Source organism: Agelaius phoeniceus, chromosome 5 (assembly GCF_051311805.1).
Source record: "Agelaius phoeniceus isolate bAgePho1 chromosome 5, bAgePho1.hap1, whole genome shotgun sequence".
Classification (NCBI taxonomy): domain Eukaryota; kingdom Metazoa; phylum Chordata; class Aves; order Passeriformes; family Icteridae; genus Agelaius; species Agelaius phoeniceus.
In genome coordinates this window covers 51455862-51482117 of record NC_135269.1, presented here as the reverse complement: position 1 = coordinate 51482117, position 26256 = coordinate 51455862, and the positions used below count along the sequence as shown (strand labels likewise).

The window sequence follows — 26256 nt, the reverse complement described above, 5'->3', positions numbered from 1 at the left end:
TGGTCTGAGCAATCTTTGTTGTGCCTGTGACACCCTGGCTGTACCAGCTGTCCTTGACAGAAGCTGGCCAGCCAGAAGGGGCATCTCCTGTGCCATATTTTGCTCTCCTGTCAGGTTTTAAGCAGCAGATCGTTACCACTCATGGGCTCTTGCTTACAATCTCACAGCTCATCCTTTTCTTCTTGCTGTCTTTGTTATCAACAGTGCAACATGACCACAGTGACAGAAAAAGTGTCGCTATAGTGCCAGAAAATTCACTCCAAATTGTTAGGTAATGAGTGTGCTCTCTCTACCACCCAGTAGTATCTGTGGTTTTCTCTTCTCACTGGTTGATACTCCTGATTATGTCCTCTGATTCAAAGCCTGGAAATTGCTAAAATGACAAGGAGTTTTTGTAATCTAAGAGCCTTTATAGTGAAGTGCTTCTGTTTGGGAAATGAGATTCTACCTTACTCTGAAAAAAAAAAAATTAATCTTGTGTGTCTGCTGACATTGTGTTATGTGAGCATTTTATCACACTATCTCTGAGACTGACTTCTCACAGACTAAATAAACACTAGCAAATCTGTGGAAACCAAATGGAGTAAAAACTGTCGGGAACATCAAGTTTTATAACATTAAGTATTTTTGTGTATCTACTTTAAGATACTTTTTCTATTTTTCAGATAAAATTGGTGAAATAAAATATGATAAGCAGGTTAATCTTTGCAAACATGTGATCATTTTTTTCTGATTTTTGTCTTGTTTTGAGTGAAAAGGAACGTCTCTTTGCATTTTTATGATATGAGTAAATAGAAGAAAAATTATTTTTTACACATGACAACGCTGAAGAAGCAGCTCAGTAGACAGAGTAAATTAATAAACAGATTTTTGTTTGCTCCTTCTAATATCATGCTCCTTATTAATGAAAAACTACTCCCTTTATTATTTCCTTTGCAGGTACTTGTATGCTCTAGGACAGAAGGTTTGGAAGCGGTGGAAAAAACGTTATTTTGTCCTTGTTCAGGTTAGTAGCCAGCCATGAAATTTCAATAAAATAATTCTTGGACTCTAAATTATGTATGATTTCTGGAATAGTTTCTAAATCAGTATCTTCAGGCAGCTCATGCAGGACTACTCCAAGTTTCTTGCAGCACAGAGACATCCAGCTTTTTTTTTTTTTAAATTTGTATACCTAGTAAACAGAAATGTTACCAAGTTTTAGACACATATATAAATGGATCCATACACTGAGCAATGTTTCAACTGAAACCTATAAATTTTTGGATTAAATTTTTGTGACCTTGTAATAGTCTGATGACAGCTTTGACAGCACTCAATTTGAAATCATGTATTACAAAATGGATTGTACTTACTGTTGAATTTATTCTATCTCAGCAAATATTTCCTGCCTTTGAAATTAAAGCAACAATACCCATATTAAGAACTTTTTCTGATTTTTTAAAATAATGCTATTTTTTCCCTTTCTTGTAACATTAAATTGGGTAAAATTATGTAATTGTTACATAAAATTTGGTGCAGTAGTTGTTCTTGGCCACAAAAATGTGCTGTGCTCATATTTTAAAACTTTTTGTCCAAACCTGAACTGTTAGTATTTTCACATGCTAGTGAATGGTGATATTGACTTGAGATCAATAGAAAAGTAAATTTTGATTGGTAAAAACAGAGAAATTAATGATTTTAGAGAGTATCTGGAAAAAAGTAATTGTTTTCTGTTGATGTTTGTCTTCAGATTATATTTTATGTTCTTCACAGTAAGTTCAGAGATTACTGTTCTGTCTCCTTTGTTTTATTGACAGAAAACTCTTAAAATCTGAGTCTCCATAAGTATCATACAAAGATTGAAGTCTGTTAATGAGGCTTTTTTAAGAACAAAAACTTCTAAAACTGCTTTACAGAAAGTCTGATTCTTTATCACTCCATCAGTCACACTCACCTGGTCTCCTCATACTCCTAAGTGATTAAAATCATAAGGTTGTAAAAAAACCACCAACTGAACAAGTTCTTTATTAATGGTAAAAGCCAAGAATATTTGAAGGAAATTCTGTAAAGTCTACAGAATTCATTTGGTTTCTGATTTTACCAAAGTCCTGTGTGAAGTGATGAGGACATTTTGTGACTCTTAATATTTGTTGGGAAGATCTCTATATAGGATAGCTGTCAAGGCATGGCTGTGAACAGAAAATAATTTCAAGTTGCAAAGAAAAACAGTAATACTACACACTCCCTTGTCCTTCATGCTTTTGTTCAGCACTTACCCTACTTGTCACTCCTTTCACAGAAAGAATGAATTTGTTCTTTTCCTCTAAACCACAGGTGTCATCTGGTTTTTAAATTGTACATCTAAGAGACACACAGTCGTCATGTGTGTGTAATATGAAACCGTAATATGGAACCATCATCTGGAAGACTGGTTTATTCCAGTCAAGTTAATTTTAACTATTTTCTCCTCTCTATGCTGAAATTGAAATTCTGGAGGAGAATATTACAGGAATTTTCCTACTGTGATGGGATTTAGTCATCTATTTCATTTTAAAACAGCTATCAATTCAATAAAGCTATATAAAAAATACAATGTTAAATCAATATTTACTGTCCAGACAGCTCTGGCTCATTGATATAGTCCTGCTGTGATACATTCACTGGCAATAAGCTGAAGTCAATACATGTGAAATAAGCATTCAGTAATGGACCAGTCTGTTGTATTGATATATTATTGACATATTGACAAGTCTTCCTCTATATATTAACTTTTAGCTTACAGTAGTAAAACATCAAGGACGTGAAATTCAGTGCTAGAACAGAGGCTACTAATATGGTTTACATACACTTTGAAAAGTTAACTCAGTTGTGACATTAGATGAATAATGTTGACGTTTTCCGAGTGTGATGTGAGTAATGTGCACCTTCATTATTGCTGCACCTTTTACAAGTTGTTAGTGGCTTCTGAAAGAACAGATCAATGTTATAGAAAGGTTGCAGTATCTGGAAATTATAACCTCTTCATTTTTTTTTATTTTTATCCTTTAGTATCCAGTCACTTCTCTAAAGGGTTATTAATTTAAACCAGAAAAAGACAGGGATGTAACATGGTTGGTAAAAAGCCTCCGTCAGACCTGATGTGTTTTGCTTAATTTACTGTCTGATATCTTCCTGCAGTAATTGGAATGCAGATCCATTTCTGTCCTTTTAATTTCACCTGGTCAAATGTTTGAAAAGTCAGTAATTTGTTTCATGGATAATTTTTTTCTAACCACACAAACCACGGGGGGCAATTCTTGCTGCTGCACTCCTGGAGTGGGCAGCCCAGTGCTGGCCTGTAGCAGACACCAGAGTCAGCTGCCAGGTGTGCAGTGACACCTCCTCCCAGCACATTAAACAGAGGCTTGTGCCCCATGGGGACATCCCTTAGGGACATTCCTCAAAAGTCACAATCACACTTCCATACCTATCTGTCTGTCATAAATGCATAGGTTGTTGGGTTTCCGCCTTTCCCTACATGGGAAAACATGGAGAACAGCTGACAGGTGTTTGGACATCTGGAAAATCTGGACAAAATTCAAGTAAATGCAGTTGTAGGAAGAGGATTGCCTTTTATTCTGTCAAGATTGCCATTCAAGAGGACAAACAGATTCTGGTTTTGGCTGAGAATGTGTTGTACATAGTCCTGACTTTTGAGTACTCATTATATGTGAAGTATTTATGCTAATTGGGTGAATTATTAGGCAAAGCTGATTACAGCTCCATTTACTACTAATAGTACTCTTAAACCCAGTCATGGATCTATATTTAAAAGTGTTATTTCAAGCAGTGCTGGTGATTCTTTTTGTAGTAACTGAGAGCAGCCACTGATGACCATAAGGGAAAGGGTTTAAGAGACTTCAAGTCTCTCTGTAAATAAATGAGGCAAGTTCTGTATTTCTTTGTTTTGTTGAGGCTTTTTTCCCCAACAAAATTTTCTTGAATTTTTTTCTGTTTCTTTGATGAAGAAACTTCAAATTGTCTCATTTTCAACAAAAAGATGAAGTGACCGATGGTGATTGATTGTTCCTTTAAAATAAGAGAACACATTTGCAATATGTTCAATAAAATAAAATCAGCAGCATTATAATGTCTGTCTTGTTATAGTGGTAAGGTTAAAAATGAATAAAGATACATAGCCCAGATCTTACACAAGTTTTTCTTCAAAAACTTTCAGTGGTTGAAGAAATCTGAAAAATATGGGCATCCTATGCATTTCCATGATTAGTGTTTACTAGCTTCCCTTTTGAGGGCTCAGATTGCCTGTACAGTGTAGTTATGTGGAACTGTTGCCATGAAAATGTGAGAGATGAATGTGGGCCTTGCCAGCTTATTTCATTCAACTAAATGGAATAAATTGAAAAATGTTTACTACAGTGCCAAGTAGCAAAAATTAAAATTGTAGATTCAGTTTACAAAGAAAAGAAAAGGAGGAAACTCATTTAATATAATGCTAATTGCAAAGGATTTAGAATTGTGTGACGAGCTAACATCTCCCTCCATGCTTGTCCATGAGGACAAATATGGTTGTGGGACAATAAGCAGTGAAGTACCAAGCATGACAGAGGTGATGCTGCTGCCAGGCCTAGAGCAAAGGGCATAGCTTAGGGATGAGCCCCATATCAGGGTCCCCTCCCAAAGGAGACCACCAGCCCTGGCTGTCTCTGCCCACAGCCCAGACTTCTATTTCAGCCTCCTGAGGCCATCATCCCCAGCCCCAGAAATGCCACAGCAGGGCTGGTCTCCAGTTCCCCACAGTTCCCCACATCCCAGTCCATCCTTGGTCTGTGCCCAGGGCTGGGGCTGGGGCTGGTTGTCCTGCTTCCAACTGGACCCTGTCTTCACAGCCCTGCTCTGTCAGCCCAGGGATATCTTAAAATATTTAAACCAAAGTATGGTAGTTTTCTAAAATATTCTATGAATGAAAACAAAACTGTGGCTCAATGCACAAATAGTGAGGTGCAATTCTGCTATGCCTGTCATGCTGGAGGATGGACTGGCTGCTTGTAGTAGTACCTTTCTGAAAAAATCCTGAAAAGGATTTTCTGAATAGGCCTGAAAATCTGAATTTTGGGGTAGACTAGATTTTCCTTTGTGTTTATGTATATTTAATGTGATCTTGGTGTGCCCATTTAAATGAACGTACCAAATCTGATGTGGAAAGCTGACGCTCAGTTTCAGTTGCCTGACAGTGTCTCTCAAATTCTTATCCCTGTAAAACTGTCTTTGCTCAACTGAAGAAATAATTAAAACTAGAAGAGCTGTGTTTAGTTTCTTTCCCCTGTAGACTCCTGCTATGGGTCTGGAGATACCAATTTAGCATTGGAGACCCAATGGCCATTTTACAGAGAGTTGTTACACCTGTTCCTTTTGCTTGTGCAGGCTGTGCCAGGGATGTTCAGGCACCATGCACTGCACACACATAGATAGCATATTCCTGTTTCAAAAAGGCCCAATACATAAAATAATGAAATATTTTTAGAGCATTACCCAGATAATAATCACACATTCCATTCTTATTTTCAAAAAGTATCAATCTTTTAGAAAGAGTAAAGGTACAGCACCAGCAAATATATGAATTAAGCTGAAATCAGCTGTCCAATTTTTACTTCAAAAAGGATCATTCCTGAAGTTGTAGCTAAAACAATAAGTGTAGATACGTTAGCTGAGCATTCAGCAATCAAAGTAAAAATGATCCACTATATATCAGATGAGCTCCTCACCTGTCAGGAAATCCTAGCATAATTTTACAGGTAGTTTAAAACAAGTCTGTTGGCCAGGTATCCTACAGTCCTTGGAGATGAGAGTTTCAGAGGTGCATATACGTTCAGTTCCCTTTAGTTTCAAGTGTTCACAGATTGATGTGCTCTTTCTTCTGGTCATCTTCTATAATCCTCCCAGCTCTACATGTAAAACTGGGAACACCTCGATTTTTTTTCAGTGATTGCTTTTCTCCTCACAGATATTACATTTCTTTCTTTATCATTCTTTATCTTTCCAGTCAGCTTTTCCTCACCTCATAAGCAGATTCTCTTCTTATTGCTTCATAAGTTTTTTGATAATTGTACTTGATGACAGGTAACTAATGTTGTCTATGCCAGCTGCAAGCAGCTTGGCCTACACGGTACATTATCTAGTGAGCCAAGCAGCACAGGGCTGGGTGAGAACATAGGTGCAAAAGGCACAGAAATTAGACTATAAAATCAAACTGAAGGTTCTAATATTGCCATCATTAGCTAGAATTGGCCAGATTACACCAGTTTCATGGTAATTGTGCCACTCGTTCTGCAAACAGTACTTTTATACATAAAAGTTCTTGTTTTCTCAGTTTCTTGGAATATAGTTCTTTTTTTCCTCTTACAGTATACTGAGTAATTTGCTCAGTACCACAATACCAAGTATTTTCACTACCAGAATCTAAATGGCTTCCCTTCATTTTTTCATAAGCACCAGCCCATATATATTTCAGGAAACTGCAGAGAGGTGTGTTTGTGGGTTATTTCTTTTGGAGCTTTTTTCCTTCATTTTGGCAGAAAGGGGAAAGGAGGAAAAAATTTTACACTGTAAATGCTTCTGGGAAAGGGAAACAAAAAAAGTGGATTTATTTATTCAGCACAAATGAAAGCTAATTTAAACCATGGTACATTTGTTATACAGTTCTGAAATGCAATTCATTAATTAAGAAGTACTTTCTTATTCAGGTTAGCCAATATACATTTGCAATGTGCAGTTACAGAGAAAAGAAGTCTGAGCCTCAAGAACTGATGCAACTGGAAGGATACACTGTGGATTACACAGCTCCTCACACAGGTACTTTCCATTACTTTGAGGTAGCACAATATATTCATGTAAAAGAGCTGTTTCAATTTGCTCCTTTTGATCTAGCAGCAAAAACTCCCAAGGTTCTTTGGCAGAAAAAAATCCCAAGTTTCTTTGGCAATTATTCCACTAGGACATTCTTATGTAAAAAATCATGTTTTTAGAAATAAGTTTGTTGTAAGACTAATGAGAAATAAACTTTAGAGTAAAGTTTCCTGAAACATTTTAAGACCACATACAATACAAGGAGAAAATAGTGAATTCTAGTTAGTCTTCCCCTTTTCTCTTTTGGATGGTGGTGGCACGTGGCAGTGTACTATAAAGTATATTCATAAATAATTTAGAAAAGAAGACAAATTATGACAATGCCTGTAAAAGACAAGTTACTTATGGTAATCAAAAATAAATTTGGAGATATCAGAAAAGTCTCCACCTGTTAATATTGAAATGGAAGAGGGAAATCACATGCAGAGAAAAACAATTCTGTCTATGCAGTGTAGGGTTACGAAATAAGGAGACTTCTGAGACATTAAAGATCGATCTTTGAAAATGTTCTATCAATGTTTAGAATAATTGAGAATGTAAACAATGCTCAGAAGGTATTTGGAAAACTGAAATAATTCTGTCATAAAGAAATCCCCAGCACAGCCATGTTGACTGTTGCGTCCTGTTCTCCTTACGTGCTCTCAGAAAAAAACACTGAAATGAGAGAAAGGACTAAGGAAGAGCAGCACTGATAAAGGATATGGAGCTGTTTCTGTTCAATAAGAGATAAAGTTGATAGGGATTTCCAGCTAATAAAATAATACCAGAAAGGAGAATATGTTAAAAAAAAAGCAAAATAGCATATGGCAGAGAGAAGATTAATAAGAAATAAGTTGGAGCTGAATTTAAAGTGGAGTCATGTAAATATTTTCTCCTGTGATTTTTACATTTATTCTACTTATGTTACTTCTATGTATTACGATTTGATCCTTATAGCTCTAGATTTATCTTATTTCTAGGTCATAAATACCTGTAAAATGTTTTAGCACACTCCTCCACACACACACATACTGTGAGTAAAACCAGTAATGTAATAAACATTGATGGTGATTGAGAAGTAACTTGAATTTATCAAGATTACCTTCTTATTTACTGCTTCAGGTCTCCAGGGTGGTCGGATGTTTTTCAACGCTGTTAAGGAGGGTGATACTGTGATATTTGCCAGTGATGATGAGCAGGATAGAATACTCTGGGTTCAAGCCATGTACAGAGCCACAGGTCAATCCTACAAGCCTGTTCCTGCAAGTCAAGCTCAGAAGATGAATCTTAAGGGAGGCAATGCCAACACAGATATATCCCCACTTTGTAAGTTGGCTTTTCTTTTCTTTTTTGGCTTTGGTTTTGGTTTTTTTGCTGGTAAAATATGTAGCAGTTCCCTCAATGAATCTTAATTAAGCAGAACTTATTCACTAGGCAAATGTGTCTAACAGTTCATTGTTAGCCAGAAGCTCTTTAACTCAGATTATTATTAACAACAAGGGAAATCCTGACTTGCAGGTCATTATTTTTATTATAATCCATGAAAATACAGCAATTAGCTTCATATTCCTTACAATTGACCCATATATTACCATGGAGACGGTGTTTGGTTTGCATTATATTTTTCATTAGCCAGCCAGTGTAGTGTTGAATAGAAAACTGCCAATCTATTCTCACAATTTTTATAGATTTAGGTCAGCTTTATCATACATTGTACGTATAAGTTACCAAAAAATTGCTGTGTGGACATTGCAGTACATTGTGAGTTGAAAGGCAGTAGATGGGCTCCTGGATTTTTTTTGGCACATACTGTAATATTAAATTACATATAAAAAATTCTTTAAATCATTCAGGTTTAAATTTTCATCACCTTTCTTTGAGGAAAGTATGGTTTCAGAGAAATTGAGGTGGATAGCATATATTAAACATATTTTAAGTCTTCATATTATGTCTTTGAAAGACATCATGTAGGTGTCTGCACAAAGGAAGCTTTTTTTTATGTTGTTACAGAGGCTGAGTGCAATCCAATGACCTTTTGTAGTAGCCATCAAATTTCTGGAACATCATGTGATTATTATACAATAATCCTTCTTCATTATCATATAACCATACATGCATAGTGATAGAAGGGAGACATATGTTTTAGACTAAACTTGGTTTAGTGTCTGAAGTCTGCAGCAGGTTGATCCAAAGCCATTATCTTCCCTCAGTCCTGCTGCCACTCACTCTCACGACCTTCCATTCATCCTCTAATCTTATATCAGTTTGCTTTTAGAAAAACTGATTTAGTAAAATGTTTTAGAAAAGTTTCAGAAAACATTTTAGCAAAATGTTCTTGTTAAACTTAGTAATATTTATCTAAAATCCTGTGGAGCTCTCAATGTCATTGAGCTTTACAATGTCAAGATCATTGAAAAAAGTTGAATCTCACAAAAGCACTGAAATCTGGTTTTCATCTGAAAAAATTTGGAAGGGCATTAATCTGAAACACTTTGTGAAGTAATCTTTCATTATGGGGCCATTAAAGTGAAGTAGGATGGAAGTAACATAGCAAAAGCAAAGGTGGGGCAACAGCCAAGAAGTGCTTCTGCTCACCTCCTGCCAACTCCCTGGATTTGTGCTCAGTGGTGGGAGGTCACTGTGTTCCTGCCTAATGTCCCTGCTTCATGGGCAGCAATTAGAAAGTCAAAAAGAAGTGGCCACTGACAGCAGTAGCCAAGGACCTGCTCCTGCTTTTGGACAGTGTTTACGTGGAAGTGAAAGCAACTAGAAAACTCTGACCATGGGGCAGTGAAAATTATAGAAAGAAAAAAGTACAAAAACCAATCACAAGTTTGGATATACTGAAACGGTGTTTTCAGAGATAAAATTACTGATAAGATTAAAGAATTAAACCACAAGATTGTCACGTCTTGATATTATTTTAGACATTGTTTTAGAGAGACTACAGTTCTTAGGTGGAAACCACAAAAAAGTAAGGATTATTTTAAAGATGTTTTAAGGCAAGCTCAAAGACCTAAAATATCATGTATTTTTCTGTCATGCTTATGTATCTACTTACACAAACTCATATGACTGAACTGTATATAAAGCAAAATTCCGTGTTTAAATTATTATTTTCTTTTGGGTTTACTACACTTCAATGTTGATATTTTGTAATAATTCACAAAATAATTCATAACTTATAATAATTCATAAATTTCTTCACAATAGAGTAACTTGTGGAATTTAATTTAATGTGATATTTAGAACTGTTGTTTGACTGATTTCTGTAATACTCCAGTTCTCTCTACATGAGGAAATTTTTTTATTTAGTCTCTTATATTGAGGTAGAAATGGGCATAATCAAATTAATCAGTTTTTAAGAAACTTCAGGAACTGGGGCTTTTAGATATAACCTTAAATAATTTTCTAAGAGTCCTACTTCCTTTAAATATATGCTGTGCTGAATTTCTTGAGGCATAGTTTTACTCCTAAGAACACTCTATAGCTGACCTTTTGTCACATTTAAATAGATTCAGTTTCACAATAAGTTCATTTTCTTTTCCCCTAGAAAAATGTTTACATGAAGCTAAGTGTCTTTTATTTTTAATCAAGATACAACAGCACATACTTGAGAGCTGGCATATGTATTAAATGAAATTAATTTCCTTTTTTGTCCTTGTTACTATGGCACATTTTTAGTATTAGGAAATACAGTTTTGAACAGATAATTTGTCAGTTACTATTTTTATGATCTTTAGTTTCCTATTGATGCACAATTTAAGCATTTCCAGCCAATAGGAGATCACATTGTTTTAGTTTCTGCAGTATATCATGCAGTGACATCTCCACATACAGAAAGCAAAAAACCAGTTTGGGCTTTGTGAAACAAATGTCAGTTAACAGCATTCAAACCTCAAAAGTCTGCCCCCATTTTCTTTATCCTCTAAGATGAAAAATCAACTCACCCTGACAAAATGTTCCAAAAGAATTTTCAGTAACTTGGAGAAAATTAAATATCTTTAAACTGCAGGATGTAAAAAAAATCAGCTTGAGGAGAAATGTTTCAATATTTTTCTGTATTGTGCTTAAAAAAATCTTCTTTCATCCTGAAATTTTCTTGATAGTTGGAAAAATATCTGAAAGTGGTATTTAACAGAATCAAACTACTGTTGTACTTGACCAACTTCTAAATATATACTAGTCAATTTTTTCATCTCTAAGTAACTTGGTATTGCAGTGTTGTGGTATTTAGTGACTCCAAAACAAAAGTGAAGATAGGCTAATGTCGGCAATGATCAAGAAAAGGAGACTGACCTTCAGATCCACTGTTCTGCATAAGCATGTTGAATGAAAGAATAGAATCTTTAAGGATGTATGACTGTAGAATAGCCAGAAGTTTCCCAAGGACATTAATGTTTCAGGGAAAGCACCAATGAAAAACAGATTAATTTGAATCACATAAAGGTTCAGGAAGTGATCCCTTCTTAATGAGCAATGTATTAAGAGATACATTCATACAGTTGAAAAGGCTGCTGGAGTGCTTAGCACTGCTAATAACTTGTTCATAACCCAGGAGTTAAAAGCAGCACATGATGGGGATTGTCATGTCTTAATGAAGAAATACAAAGCCAAACATCATTCTGAACCTACACCCTCATGAGTTCAGAGGGGTAAAGAATTGGAAGAGACAATCTCTTGCAAGTCATTACATTTTTAGAAACAAACAAGTCAAAAGTATTTTTTTTATTTGGCATAGTTTTCTCAGCAGGTTTTGCAGCTTTATGTCCACCATACCCTTTTAGTAACTCCATCCTCCCTGCATGTTTCCCCATTCCCCTTATGTCCATTTCCTGCTTGCCTCCAGCCATCCCTGTCTCCCTTTTAGAAAGAAAATGTTTACACCAGCCTCCACCACCTTAGGCAGCCAGTAAGTCACCTGTGTGTTCTCTTCTGTACTAGTCAGGAACATTAAAAACTATCCACAATCCTCTTCAGATCTGCCCTTCTACAAAATACTGGCAGTCAGTCAGTGTGGTACCCCCAGCCCAACAGTCAGACCATATGGGCCAGCTGCTTTCTCATTCTCTGTCACTTTCTCTGCAGAAGTTATTTCATGTCCTGATACCTAAATTATAAAGTTCTGGGGTCATAGATTGTCTCTTTGGCCTGTGTAGTACTTTGGAGTCCTGGTCAATGATCAGGAGTCAAAATGTTCCCAGTGTAAGCTGTCACCATCTGTCTGGAGTGGCACTTGAAGGAATGTAATGCATGTCTTACCACTGTCTTTTCCAACCAGTTCCAGCCCCTTCTGGAACAGAGTCATAGTTCTTACCCACCAGTCTTAGTCTTTAAATCTTTTTAATCCCTACAATACCAGATTGCTTGCCTCTACCTTCTCTTCTTTCCTGCTTGCCTGAGCTAGTTCAAATTGCTTTTGCGATGCTTAAAATCAAGCAGAGATGTTACTGAGAGGCACAAAAAGGAGTAGGTCACTACTCAGCAAGGCCAGTACCTGTAGTTCACCCTAGCACAGAGCAGATGATGCAAGAAATGTGTATTTGCTTCTTGGCTGGAACAGGGCAGAGATGTTGTATAGGGATGCTAGAACCACTGGAGACCGTGCCATAAACATGAAAATCTTGGTAGTCTTAATTCACTCAACATTGCATGATCTGAGTCACCAAGGATGTGATGATTTTAAAGCCTTTGCAGCTGGACTAAAATTTAAAGTTTCTTGCAAAGATGGCAAAAGGCATACTTAGAATGCTGTTCTGCCCTAATGAGTATCTTTGTCTAAAAGAGCACCCAAAGAATGTGGTAAAACTTCTGTAATAACTTTTGTTAGTTTTTAACATTGCTTGAAAATATATTTATTTATCCTATCTCGATTTAAAAAAAAGGATCATTTCCAAAAGATAAAATATACAACCTGAAACAGGCAGTGCGACATAGAAATAGCAGCCAGTGATTTTGAGTTAAAGGCAACATGGAAAGCATGGTAACAAATTTGATTAAGAAGGGAAGAAAAACTAATTGTGAAAAAGCTAGAAAAATATTACTGCTTCAATGCTCTCCCCAGATATCTTCCCAATATTTTCCAAGATTGAGAAACTGTAGTGAAAAATGAATTTGTATTTTTTTCTTTGTGACAATATAGCTCCTTATATGCCTTTTGCATTTGCTTGCTGTTTGACATCTAAAGCTCATTTATGTAAGAATTTTAAAAAAGCAATTACTAACAATTTTTAAAGGAGAGTCTTGAGTAATTTTTTAGTCACAGTCATATACCATTTATGAATTGCTCATGATTCTTGCTCAAATTCTTAAATTTGTTTTAATTCCTTTTTGTTTCAAAATATTTGCCAGTTATCTTGTTTGTACATCATAGAAATAAACGAAAATGTAATGTATTACTCTAGATCTATTTTTCTGTTATTTCCTGCTTGCCTACAGCTGGCAAAGGTAAGTTTTTAGTTGTTTTGCTGTTGCTTAAATATATTTCGTAACAGATCTTCTGTGACTGTTTGACAATGTTGTTTGTACTACTTGATTCACTCAAAAAGATGATCAGTCATGGATCTTTCTTTTAGAATTAAATCTAGCAAATATTTATACTTCTAAATCAATGCTTTTTCTTATTTGCCCAAATTATGTAATAGCAGATTCTGCTTTCACAAGCTGTATTGTGTTCAATAGATCACATTACTCATTATGATCATCTGGATACTGTATCACTGTGCTGGATCTGTTTCATTTGCAACATCCAATCTCCTGATTTCAAAATACTTAAATTACTTGTCAGTACTTACACCTTTTCTCTTAAAAAGTGTGATTTTCTTTTATATTGATGTGGTTAACCAGAGAAAAAAACAAAAGGTTGTTTTAAGAATGATTCAGCTCTGTATAATTTTCTAAATAATGGCAATAAGAAATATTAGTACTACTTCTTTTTTGTCATATGTCTTACTATGAAAAATGTTTATAGTAAATGATAAACCTGATATAAGAAGGAAAATTTATAAGAAATGCTGAAATCAGTCACATTAAATATAATGTGGATTTGAAAAGAATTTTATCTGGGTTTGAACATTTTGGAAGCTACAGATAACTTCATATGTTGTTCAGTACTTTTGGAAATGTAGTTGTGTTGATGTCAGTTGTTTATCTTTGAATTAATGTTTTTAAATGCAGTTAAATTTCACTAATTAAGAGAGAGCATTTGTTGTACCTATGTCAAAAATATGAGCTAGATTTGTCATTAATGATAGGCTAGTCTAATGTTCATTGAAATATTGCTAATCTGTGTAATCACATATGCTACAGATATTTCAAGCATTTAAAACACATGCTGCTGCTTCTCTGGGGTGATGGTCTGATACCTTACACCATCGACATATTGTCATACTGTTTATTTGCTACATCCACCTTGGTGAAATCTGTCACATGGATGTGACTCTTGCTTTGACAATGCAAAGCCAAGTGATATGAATTAGTTTCTGCATCTTTCTAGGATTTGATGTTGCAGATCCTTCAGCTTGAATTAAATAATTCTCCCATCCACAAATACAGCTGAAAGTTGGACTTGACATGGATCAATATGATCTGGGGCTAAATTTCTAAATGTGACTGATTATGTTAGCATCATGCCCACAGATCAATATTGAGTTTTATTATGAACCTGACTCTATAATTGGGTTTAATCAATAAACTTTTGTCTCCTTTCTTTAGAAATTTTAGATTTCTACTATGCAGGTTTTCAAAATTGCATTTAGGATACACTTAGATCTATACTTTTCTGGTAACGAATATAAAAAGACCTAGGTTTGAATTTAAAGGAACAAAGAGCTAAGACTCTATTGAAAGGGGAAGTCAATTTTTAAGTTGATAGGACTGTTCACCCCAGTACAGTCTATAGAATCCAAGACAGCTAATGTGCTAATACGTAACTAGTCCTTTTGGGCACTGTAAGGCTTTTTCTGTCCATACTAGATAGATAATTCACATTGAAGACTTTGACAAAACATAACATTAATGAAAGCAATCACTAGAGCTTCTCTTTTGATAAACCCGCGGGGTTTAAAGGCGTTGAAAAATGCAATCTGTGAAGAACAATAAATTTGGGCCTTTGATTGAAGTGCCATTTGGGATGGTATGCTTTCTCAATGTATTTACACAAAAATGCTGCTCCCTTTTTTAGTACACTTTGCTGGAAGGTTGAAGGAGCTCTTTGCCATTACTACATTAAGGTTCGTCTCATTAAAAGCTGAGTACAAAAAGAAGGCTGGAAATGACCTAGCTCAAGCCAGTGTGTTCATTTCTGCTCCAGTTTGCCATTTGAGAAGTAGGCTTCAAGCCATGATGAATATTTCTATTAAGTGGTACTTTGAACTGCAGTAAAGATGCTCTTTCTTTTCTGAAGAAATAAATGCATAAACCTGTTTGGGGTTCTTTTCGGTTTTTTTCTCTTTCTTTTCCTTTTTTTAAAATATTTTGTGGTTATTTTCCTAAAATTAGAAGGAGAGCCAAACCAGGAAATTACAGAATATTTTTCATTTCTACTCATAACATTGTTTTTAAATTGAAACATTTTCTGATCCCACTAGAAAACAATACTTTAATACTTTTTTCATGTACTATATTGTGTTTTCTGGCAGCCTTTCTAAATTTTGGTTTATCTGTCAGTGGGTAGCAATTTTTTTTTCGCTGTTACACTCCATAAATTGGTATGATTGATAGAAAAATAATTCAGTAATGATATTTTCAGATTAAAATATCAAGATTCTATAATAATTCACCTGCAAGCATTCCTCTATATGAGTTACTTCTTTGAGATACTTTCAAGAAAGCTTAGATATTGAGACTTATATGCCATGCATACACTGGTGTTTGTAAGTCTGAGCACACACTCACATGTATTGTTCTGCACATTTTTCCTTTGTATAACAGATACAGACCGTGGCCAGAAACATGGCATGGATGAGTTTATTTCTGCTAATCCCTGCAAATTTGACCATGCTTCCCTCTTTAGACTGCTTCAGAGACAGACCTTGGATCACAGATTGAATGACTCCTATTCTTGTTTGGTGAGTACTGACTGAAAGATAGATATAAAGAAGTGAGAAATAGTTGTTACAAAGTAGTCCTTTCTTCCTCGTTCATTCAACTACTGCAGTTGTAGGTGGAATAAAGGGTCCAATCGATTGGTTTTAAATTTGAAAATTACATACTTGCAAGCGGCTGCTGTGCCACTCAATAGAAAGCAAAGAGACACGAGCTGTCTTCAATTTCATCAGCTGAAATTTATCATGTCCTCTGGGGAGGTTTGAATAAAACCAGAAAGTTTTGACAAAAGCAGGAGCTACTGTGGTAGAATTTACTGACACCTGTACAGGCATTTTAAGGTCCAGATGTAGTTGCCTCAGCTCAGAGATTTTCACCTGTCTTATAATTCTTCATTCCACTCTGGTGTGAAGGCAAAACACCAAAGAAGGGAGGCAGACCCATAAGCAATATAGATACATGGGCATATATGCATTACCTGAACTGCAAGTAACAAAGGGAAGTCTAATCATTAGACAAAAACAAATAGAATGTGATCTCTGTATCAAAATGAATGTTTTCCACATTCAAATACCATCATTACCATCATAAAAGGCAAGATGCTTGCTGCAGTTTCCTTTTTGTACAATCATTATCTGTTCTGTGCTTTGCAAACTAGTTGAGGATGGGGCTGCTTCAGGTTTTGTTTTCATTAGGGAAGAAAACCAGCAGCAATCTCATGGAAGTTCATCAGATTATACACACTTGTTTAACAGGTTTGTATGGGGCAGACCTCATAACTTCCTGAGGCTTTTATTTTTCGCCTGATATTACACCTGAAATAGTGATCTCTCACTAAGAATCTAAAATGCCTCACAGCACATAATTTTTTTTCACTTTAATGTCCCAACAGCAACAGCAAAAAAAAAGATAATGGGGATTTTTACTTATTTTTCCATTGTTCTGACTAGTCTTGTAACACAAAGATAATAATTGGATTTTTTAGGATTGTTTGCAGTTGTTAAAAAGGAGGAAAATTATTCTTTGATGACAGTTGCCTCCCTTTAAAAATACTGCCAGATACATATGTATAGAAAAGTTAAAGGATTCATTTTCTGTCTGTGGGTTGCACACTGTATCAAAGAGGCCTGAAGGTACATCTGTACAAAGTAATTGGCACTCAAAGAGAAAATGGTTAGCTTTCTACCAGTGCATTGGGGTCAAACTCTTTTTTTATAATAATAATATAGTAAGACACTTAATATAACCTTGAAATCAGGAACTTTTAGAAGAGGTTAGGTGAAATGCACAGTGCTATAGCAACCATAAAGCAGACGTATTTCTTACCGTTCTTTTTTAAATTCAGCTTTAAATAAGTGGAATGGGTGATTTTTTTTTAATTGCATATTTAACTACATTTTTTTATTTTAAAACAATTGGGAATGTCAAGGTAACAATAGAATACATGGACATGTAAGTGTGATTTTTCTTTTCTGTAACAGCTCATTTCCCATAATCTTTTAGAAACAATTCATCCCTTATTTCAACAAATACAGTGTAACCACACATATGACTTGTAAAAAATTTTTAAACCATAGGAATTAATATTATGCAAAATTCTGTTATTTAAAAAATAATCTGTTAATTATTGTGTAACCTAAATTTCTTCAATTCTACATTCTTCTTGGAATAGGGAGAGTATTGAGGGAGTGGGGGAATTTGGGTTTGGGGTTTTTTTCAGTTATAAAATAAAAAAAATATGTGGTTATCTAGCACCAGTACTTTGTAGGACATATTTATGTGTTTGAGAGAGTTGTGTATGATGTGGGATTGAACAAGGGCAAGGAAAGCACACATTTATATAAAAAACAACCACTCAAACAGATATTTTAAGAGAGACTGAAGTTAAATTAATGAGTTCTTAACAATTTTGTATTCTTGTCACAATTCTATCTTATGAGAATGAGCAGAAATTTTAATAGTTTGCTTTTGTACTGCTAGGCAATGATATGCAACATTTTGTTATGTTTTCCATAAAAACATAGGGAGAGATCAGTGACAATAACAACAAATTGGGAGAATATCAATCACAATAACCACTGTTAATTATATCTAGGGCTAGCATACGTATTATTGCAAAAATACAGTTAAAATCTGCTTTCTTTCTTCTTGCAGTGGAATACCATATTTTGTATCAAACACTGTGTAAGCTATATGAGGCATTGCTACATGATCAGATTAACATGCTGAGTACTGTTCTGGGTTCTGAAGCTAAGTGTTCTCTAGAAATAGATGAAGCTCCTTAAAGGCAGTAGAAACACTGATTTCAAAGAAATTAATTTGGAGCAAAAATTATTAAATATTAAATACCATTGAGGTGTTCTTGTTTGCAGATAGTATGTTAAATTGAGGAGTTTGGGGAAAATATAAAGCTTGAATTCTTGTCTCAGACAAGTATTTTTGTGAAGTAAAGAAACCACAGATTTTTTAAAACTGATGTGAATATATTTTTAGGTTTTGTTCAATAGTATTTCTGCTGATATTTTGTACAAATATTAACCATCGGATCTTGCAGAAGTATTCACAAGTATTAGGGAAATATTGGTCTTCAGCTGCTATATTGATGTTATAAATTCTTTATTTTGCAAAATCATTTTGCTTGTCCAAGTTATTTGTATATTTGAGTTCAGGTATTCCTCAATCTCTCTTAACCATTTGATGAGATGGAATGATGAGAGATGATGAGAGGGAAATATCACCATAATCAAAACACGAACAAAGAAAAATGCTTACGTAGAACAGCTGTGCAGTATTTGTAGTTTTCCAAGGTTTTTCTCCATGTTGCTTTTTGGAAGCTCACTCTGCTACTTCTTATCATATTTCTGCATCAAGACTCAATTATATTTTTACACTCTGGACTCACTCAAGAACTGTTTTTATCATGTGAAGGAGTCTGTACTTTGCTCATGTCTGTGTCAGGGTTAAGCTGTTCTCATCAAGACTCTGACCAAGAAATCTCTCAGTAAGCTTGAGAATATCTAATAATTATTTAAGGTCAAATCTTACTCAGGTGGCTTTTAACAAGCTACCTAGCTTTGCATCTCTTTACTAGTAAAAGTTGTTTTAAAGTTGTTAGAAGTGCATGCATGTTACATGGGTAAAGGGTAGAATTGTGGTAAGAATTTTAAAGTTGCAGCCACAGAGAAATGACCATCCAGAAACTGTGCTTTAATGTCTGTGTTAATGTCCTTCAGCATTTCCCAAATTTTATTTTTCATCTTATAATTGATTGAACAAAATAAATTATTTTAAATGTTAGTTTATTTTAGATTTTAATATATGACTTAATCTTTGGATGTATTAGCATGTTTTTTGTAAACAAGTTATTTCATAGTAGTGGTATCTGTAACTGCAAATAGTTTCCTGACATTTAATCCTTTCAGTAAGAGGGCTATTGTAGGGTCTAGTTTCAGTGCCGTCACCATTAGTCAGATGGAAATCATTCTAATATAAAAAGTTTATGTGGTGGGCATAAAAATCTATGTTTCTATTCTTTGTCTGATTTAAAGCTGAGAGTGGGAAAATAAATCTCAAAATGTTGTGTGTTTTTTTGCCTTTCAGGGCTGGTTTAGCCCAGGTCAGGTGTTCGTGTTGGATGAGTACTGCGCTCGCTATGGGGTGCGAGGCTGCCACCGCCATCTCTGCTATCTCGATGAACTGATTGAATATTCAGAAAATGGCTCTGTCATTGATCCAACCTTGCTCCACTACAGCTTTGCATTTTGTGCTTCTCATGTTCATGGTAACAGGTAATTTAATGATATCTTTCCTAATCCATAGTATTTAAATGCATAGTCTGAATAAAAGTATTTATAGGCTCTTGCATTCACCAGTCAGGGAACTGCACACAACAGAAATCAGTTCATGAAAGTTTCTTCAGGGGTACTGGAGGTTCCATACAGATTACTGTTAAAAGAAATCTTTTAGCATGTACTGTCTTAATGCAATATGTTTTCAAGATAAAAAACTGTTAAAAGGGTAATCTTCTTCATTCTGCATTTATATTGTGGTACTACATGGTGTTTCCAGTAAACATTTTGAACAATTATGCAGTTTAAGGGAAATTTTGACTCTTTCTGCAGTCTGTAGCTTGGCAACTAGTCATACTATACTGTGTTCTTGTGTCTGCACTGTTACAGAGAGAAATAACTTCTATTGGGAATTAGCTGTAAGCCCCAGCCAGGAAGAGCTAGGGCACTTCTGGAATCCTTTCCATTAGACAGGTAGACTACTTCAGGAGCTTTTGGCCACAGTGGTTGTCTTGGTATCTTCATTCCACTTGCAAGTGAAAGAGTTAGAAAAAAAATAAGTTGTTGCTTTGCTATTTTTGCACATTCTTTAAAAGAAGCAGTGCTTCATCTATGTCTTATTCCAGACTGTGAGAGGACAAGCTCTGCTGCTGGAGAGCGCCAATTGCAGATCACTAGCTCAGGTCAGGAGGGACCACAGGAGATCTCTGGGCAAACCTCCTGCATGAGGCAGGGTCAGTTATGAGGTCAGACCAGGTTGCTCAGGGCTTTTTCCAGTCAGGACTTTACCCTGTTTGAACCTGTCTAATTTCAGTGTAGTTATATCTATTGCCTGTTGAATACCCCAGAGGGCTGTCATTCAGTCCACCACATCACCTCCCTTTCTCCAGGCTGAGCAAGCCCATCTCCCTCAGCCTCACATCAGAACACGTGCTCTGGTGTCTGACCAGCACAGTGGCAACTCAATAAACTTGCTCCCTGTCTTCCTTGTATTTGAGTGGGAAGTGGGGCAGGCAATCTATCAAATTATAGGAGAACATGCATTTATGTCTATTTTGTGCACAAGAGGCGTAGACTGCTGTATGGAATATGTTTAAGAAGTCCAGAAATAGCAAGGAGAAACCCAATAGATCCTCCCAACTGGTCCAATCCTGCCACTAGGGGAAAACATCACAATCCCAAAAGGAAATTACTCTCAGGAAGTCCCCAAACTGAATCTTGATTAGGATTGGAAGAGAGATTTTCTGTCCAAGATGTATGCTTATGTTGCTTTGCTACCAGCCAGGCGCAGAGGCTGTTTTACTTGTCCTCAAGCCAGAGAAGAAGAGCTAATCCTTAGGAAGGATATTGTTTCCTTCACTGGCTCAGACAAAGCCTCATCTGGAGCTGGGGATTTGTGACCTGAGTGATTTCATAGTGGTAGACTAACAATATATAATACATGATAATAATATCCAAAATTGAAATGTTTTTGAATGTGCTTGAAACGCTGTCAAGAATCTTAACATTCATACCAGTAAGTTAGGAGATTTCTGGCTTTTATTTGGTAACCTATTCTCTGTAAAAGCCTGCTTCTTCGTCGGTTCCTCAAGAACCTGACACATTTCTATTTCCCATTGAGTCCAAGTCTTTGTTGTTTCTCGCCTTTTTATTATTGGGTTCAACCTAAGCAGACAAACATATGTGATAATTGCTCAAACTTATTTCAAGAATTCAAAAGAAAGGTAAATACATTTCTTTTTATTTCATAATTTGAGTGAAGGACAACCGTGCACGCAGTGCATGAAAATATCTCAGAGAGCACATCATTTACACAGTGGTAAGCACTCTGTATTCTGTCTATTCCTACAGTACAGATATTCACTGAATAGCATTATGAGTGTTTTAGGAATAAAAGAAGTGTTGAACAGAGAGGGTCTGACTAGAACTGAGATATTGTAAAAAGGAAGAAAAAAGAAACATGAAGAAAGAAAAAAAGTAAGTCAAGGACAGAGGCAGACACACTCACTCAGAATGACAGACACAGATATACGGGCACATAATATACCCACTCATTCATTTACTGCAGCACTAAGAAATAGTAAAAGGTAAAAGAGAATTTCACAGACAATGCATGACAGGCCAAAGTTCTAGGCTGGTCCCTGGCGTTACACATTTTTGTTTTGTAAGTCAGTCTGGGAATCAGAAAGACCACAGAACAAAGGGCTTTATACTCTGGCCATGATGTATTTAATTTATATGTTACCTTTGCTTCACAGAGGGATCTTAGACCCTCCCCAAGCCTGAGAAAGATCATCAAAATTGATCTTGAAGTCAGATGGCAGAGGGGCATGTAGAAATGCAGCTGTATCTGTAGTTCACATTGTCCATTTCTTTTATGTATGAATTTTAAAATAACAGGCAATCTAGTGACATCAATCAAAGAATCAGATACAAATTTCTTTCACCTTTGTTTCTGGTGAGGAGAATCTAAATCTGAATCAGCTTTGGCTCTTTCCACCCTTCATATGTTTTCAAAATTCTTCCAACATGTTTTTGAACCCTCAGGTGTCCCCTGTGCTGTTTTGCTGCACTGTAGGACCTGAAACTGCTGCAGGCTGTAGTCTTGCAGATTTTAACACAGTACCGTGGGTTTATTTCCAGACACCTGGAATAAACATGCAGAAGTTTTGTTGTTGTAGAGCTCCAGGGACATTGGGAGCACAGAAGAGACCCGAGCTCCAGAGTAAGCTGTATGCAGCAGACCTTGTCTCCTAATCTCAGGACTAGAGAACAGTCCCCAGCTCCTTTTTATTCTTTCCTGAGATGAAGATATAGACAAAAATTTCTGCTAGATTTATCAAGCATACTTGTACTTTGTGGGTCTTATGCCAGTGTTGTTGGTTTAGGAACAGAAATGTTTACTCAGGGTCAAAGACAATGTGCTGAGTCCTAGACTGAGAAATTCAAAATTTATTTGTTCTTTCCCTTTCCTGTTTGTTAGTCCATTACAACTGGGCTAACAAACTGTTTATGTAGAAAAGGTATTTCTGCTTTTGTAGATGATAGTCTTAAAGCATTCTCTTCCTAAATAGCCAACAAGGAAAATATTTCACTAAAAAAGTTGCTGAGCTGTGTTTAAACAAATATCATCCTTGGTTTTGAGTCAACTATTTTATTTTCTTCTGTAAATAAAATCGTATTTCATTGTCTGTACTTCTGGTGCTATGTAGATTTACTGTACCATCTCCTTTGGCTTCTCATCACCATGATTTTCTTTTAAAATATTCCATGGTCATTCAGATGAAATATTATATATAGTCCTCATCAATATAGTTAGTTCACAAGTAAACTTTTTGCTTTGCACTTATGCATAAATTTATTGCTGGTGAAAGTGAAATGGGTGGAACAGGGAACTATAGGACATTCCTGAATGATGACATTTCAGTCTAAACAGTCCAGGTAGGAGCTATTGTTTTCTTCCCCATCATGTTCACTCTTGTCTACTTTTCATGCTGTGACTTCTATTTAGTCCCTCTTGTCTGAAATGAATGCTGGTGGGTATCACATGAAGTGTGAAGTGACTTCTTTCCGCCTGCTGAGTTACAGACTGAATTGAAAAATTCAAAATTCAAACATATTCCCTTGTTATAACTTTTCTTATTCAGAAAGATATCTGATGAAATGGAAGTTCAGATATGAGAAGTGAATGTGCAAGTAAGGCTACAAAAATCAGTATATAACTGAAGATGAATAGGTTGGGAGTTTTTGTCTTTATTGTAAAAGCTTTGGCACGGGCGTGTTTCCATAGAAGAACAGTCATTGAGTCAGGATTCTTCTAAGCCAGTCAGTCATCTGTCTCCAGCATTGACCTGCTTGGAGTAAAAGAAGAGCAAGCATGTGCAATATTTCCTCTTTCTGACTCCCAACTCCTTGCAGCTCAGAATATGCTCTGTTTGGTAACCTGGAGTGAGTCTTTATTTCAGATACTTGTCCATTGCACCCCTGAACCCTTTTCACCCTCAACACCTCTGGCAGCAAGTTCCACAACTCAGCCTCCTCTTGCTTGAAGAACTATTGCTTTGAACTTGACTCCTACACATCTCATTTCATGCTCTGCTGCTATTGGAGAGGTAAAGGAGAAAAAAGAAAAATCCAGTTCTGTCTCTTTGCTAGTTAAGATTCAAGAATTGGAACTGAACAATGCAATGATTGCATTGGACAGAAGTTTTCTGCTAGTTGCTTATCCTTTTCTGGTGTTTCCCAGTGTTGATTTGCTCCTTTGACTGGTACTGAACAGGAACAATTTAATGGAATTATCCATCATAAAACCAGGATCTCCATTCTGGTTTTATTCATCCTTACATTTATCTATTGTTTGTCACTGTTTTCTGTTGTATTGCTGCCTGATTTCATGGGGTTTTTCTGGAATTCCACACTATGCTACATAACTATCATTAAAATTACAGTTTCTATCACCTCAGTTCTCAGCTGTTTGCCAGGTAATTTATAAATACTATAAAATAGCTCAAGTGTCAGCAAAAATCTCTGCAGAACTTTACTGATAACATACCTTCACAGCAGGTACTCACCTCTCTAATTTTAGATGTAAATGTAGGAACTTTTACTGAGACACTGTTTGATTGCCTTTAAAGCCTTTGATTAGGGACTGTCAAAAGAGCTTTGGGAATCCAGGTACCCCATATGAGTCAGGTCACACTCATCCACCTGTTTCCAATCTTTTTAGAGAACTCCAGGGTCAGAAGGTAAGATTTCTCTGTCTTATGGCTTCAAAGCCATATAGACTTGACAATAGGTAATATTTACCCAAATTTCCTTTCTTTTATACTTAAATATCCTTATGTTAAAGTTCCTTCTGATGTTCTGGGATGCATGTAATACTTACTGGCCTGTATTTCCCTTGGCTCCCTGGAGGCTTTTTCTGGTATTTATCCTCTCATTCTGATTCTTATCTCCCATTCCCCAGAAGTTCTTGATGAGAACTTTCACATACCCACAGGTAATTCAGGTTGCCAGGTGGTCCTGGCAATTTACTGCTGTCTGTTTTTTTCTCATTTGTTCCATAAAGGGTTTTTTTTAGTTGCTTTCATTTTTAAAGCATATTATGCTGAAAATGAAGAGTTCTTTTCCTATGGACAAAGAAGGGGTTCCAGCACAGAAGTCTTCTTAATAATAATTTACTTCATAGTAATACACCAGTACAAAAAAATCATTTTCTATTTCTGTAGTAGCCTTGCCCTCTCCAAAAACTACTTTTAGGTCCTTGCCATCATTTGGCAGTGTAGATTTTCTCTCTGATAGGCTTCTTCCTTTGGTTATGCTTGGAGGAAACAGAGTAGAATAAAGGGTTTCACTTGACAAGAGAAATGAAACTATGGAAACTTTGGAGAGTCCTATGCGTTCATATATTTCTTTTCATTTTTTGTGTTTTGTGGTAAGAAACATTATTGCAATTTCACACTTTGTGTCAAGTCATAAAAGAATGTTCAGAGAAATCATCCCTTTTAAATCTGCGACAAGGAAATTAATGAAAATAAAGAAAATAGTATCATTACATTGCTCCATCTTTTCATATTTTTCTTCTGAATAGGTATTTTATTCTCTAACTTAACTTTAAAGTAAGGTTGTCCATATCTTGATAAGTTCTCCTTCATTTTGTGTCATTCATAAACAATATGGAATATGACTTAAAATAAAATTCCAGAACTTTAGTCAGTGGTTTCACCATTTATCTGCACATGGTCACCATCTGACATGAAAGGTTTTATCCAGTTGATCTCTTCCCAGGAGTGTTATCTTTGCACATGCACAGCTTTATATATAAAATATTTGTATATCTTGTAGACTTTTTCTTAGATGGTTTTCCCCAAAAAAATGTTGCTAACGGAATTTTGTGGAACATTTTGGTTTAAAGGACTTGAAAATGCTTCCTCTTCCTGCAGTGTTTCTTATTCACTCTCAATCCTATATGTTCTGTCTGTGTTGTAATTACAGCAGGTGCAAGGTGTACTTCTACTTTTTATTGGCAGTTGGACCTTCTGCTTTAATCCTAGATCTGTTCCCAGGCTGTCCAGCAACTGGAGGAAGGAGCCTGAGTTCCCTTACAGTGTGGATCTTTAAGGAAGTGTGTAACATCAGTCTGCTAGTCTCTCTCGTGTTTGGTACAGCATCTAGAGATGTAACAAGAGTCTATTATTGTTGTTGTAGTTTGTCTCATTTTTCTATCAATCATTTATAATGAAAATGGTGAGAGTGGATTTCTCATCCTTAAACCCATGGTTTTGTTCAGAAGCTATTTGGTATCAGTCACTATTTGCCCAGAACAATGGAATGAGAAAATGACCTTTTAGGATTGATATGCTATGTGAGTTTGTGCTGCTAAAGGAGAAGCAGTATTCCCTCAATAAAAAACTCTCTCTTCTCCCAAGTGAATATAATCTTCCCTTTTTTCTGAGGCCTGTGGGCACTGTTGAGAATAGAAAGTTTTCACTAGGCCCAGTGTCAAGCATCTTTGTCTTGACAAGCACCTCCCATCTTGCATCTTCCAGTTCATCCTTCT

At 35.8% G+C, this 26256-nt stretch overlaps 1 protein-coding gene across 9 annotated transcripts in view; it reads left to right on the top strand.

Moving 5' to 3' along the window:
• Positions 1-26256, top strand: part of CADPS2 (calcium dependent secretion activator 2) — a 284388-nt gene that overhangs the window by 174344 nt on the left and 83788 nt on the right. For all 9 annotated transcript variants that reach the window (XM_077179002.1, XM_077179003.1, XM_077178999.1 and 6 more), the window contains exons 9-13: positions 940-1006; positions 6723-6831; positions 7987-8190; positions 15796-15932; positions 19510-19697. In XM_077179002.1, the coding sequence (XP_077035117.1) occupies positions 940-1006; positions 6723-6831; positions 7987-8190; positions 15796-15932; positions 19510-19697 (705 nt within the window). The remainder of the gene's footprint in view (positions 1-939; positions 1007-6722; positions 6832-7986; positions 8191-15795; positions 15933-19509; positions 19698-26256) is intronic.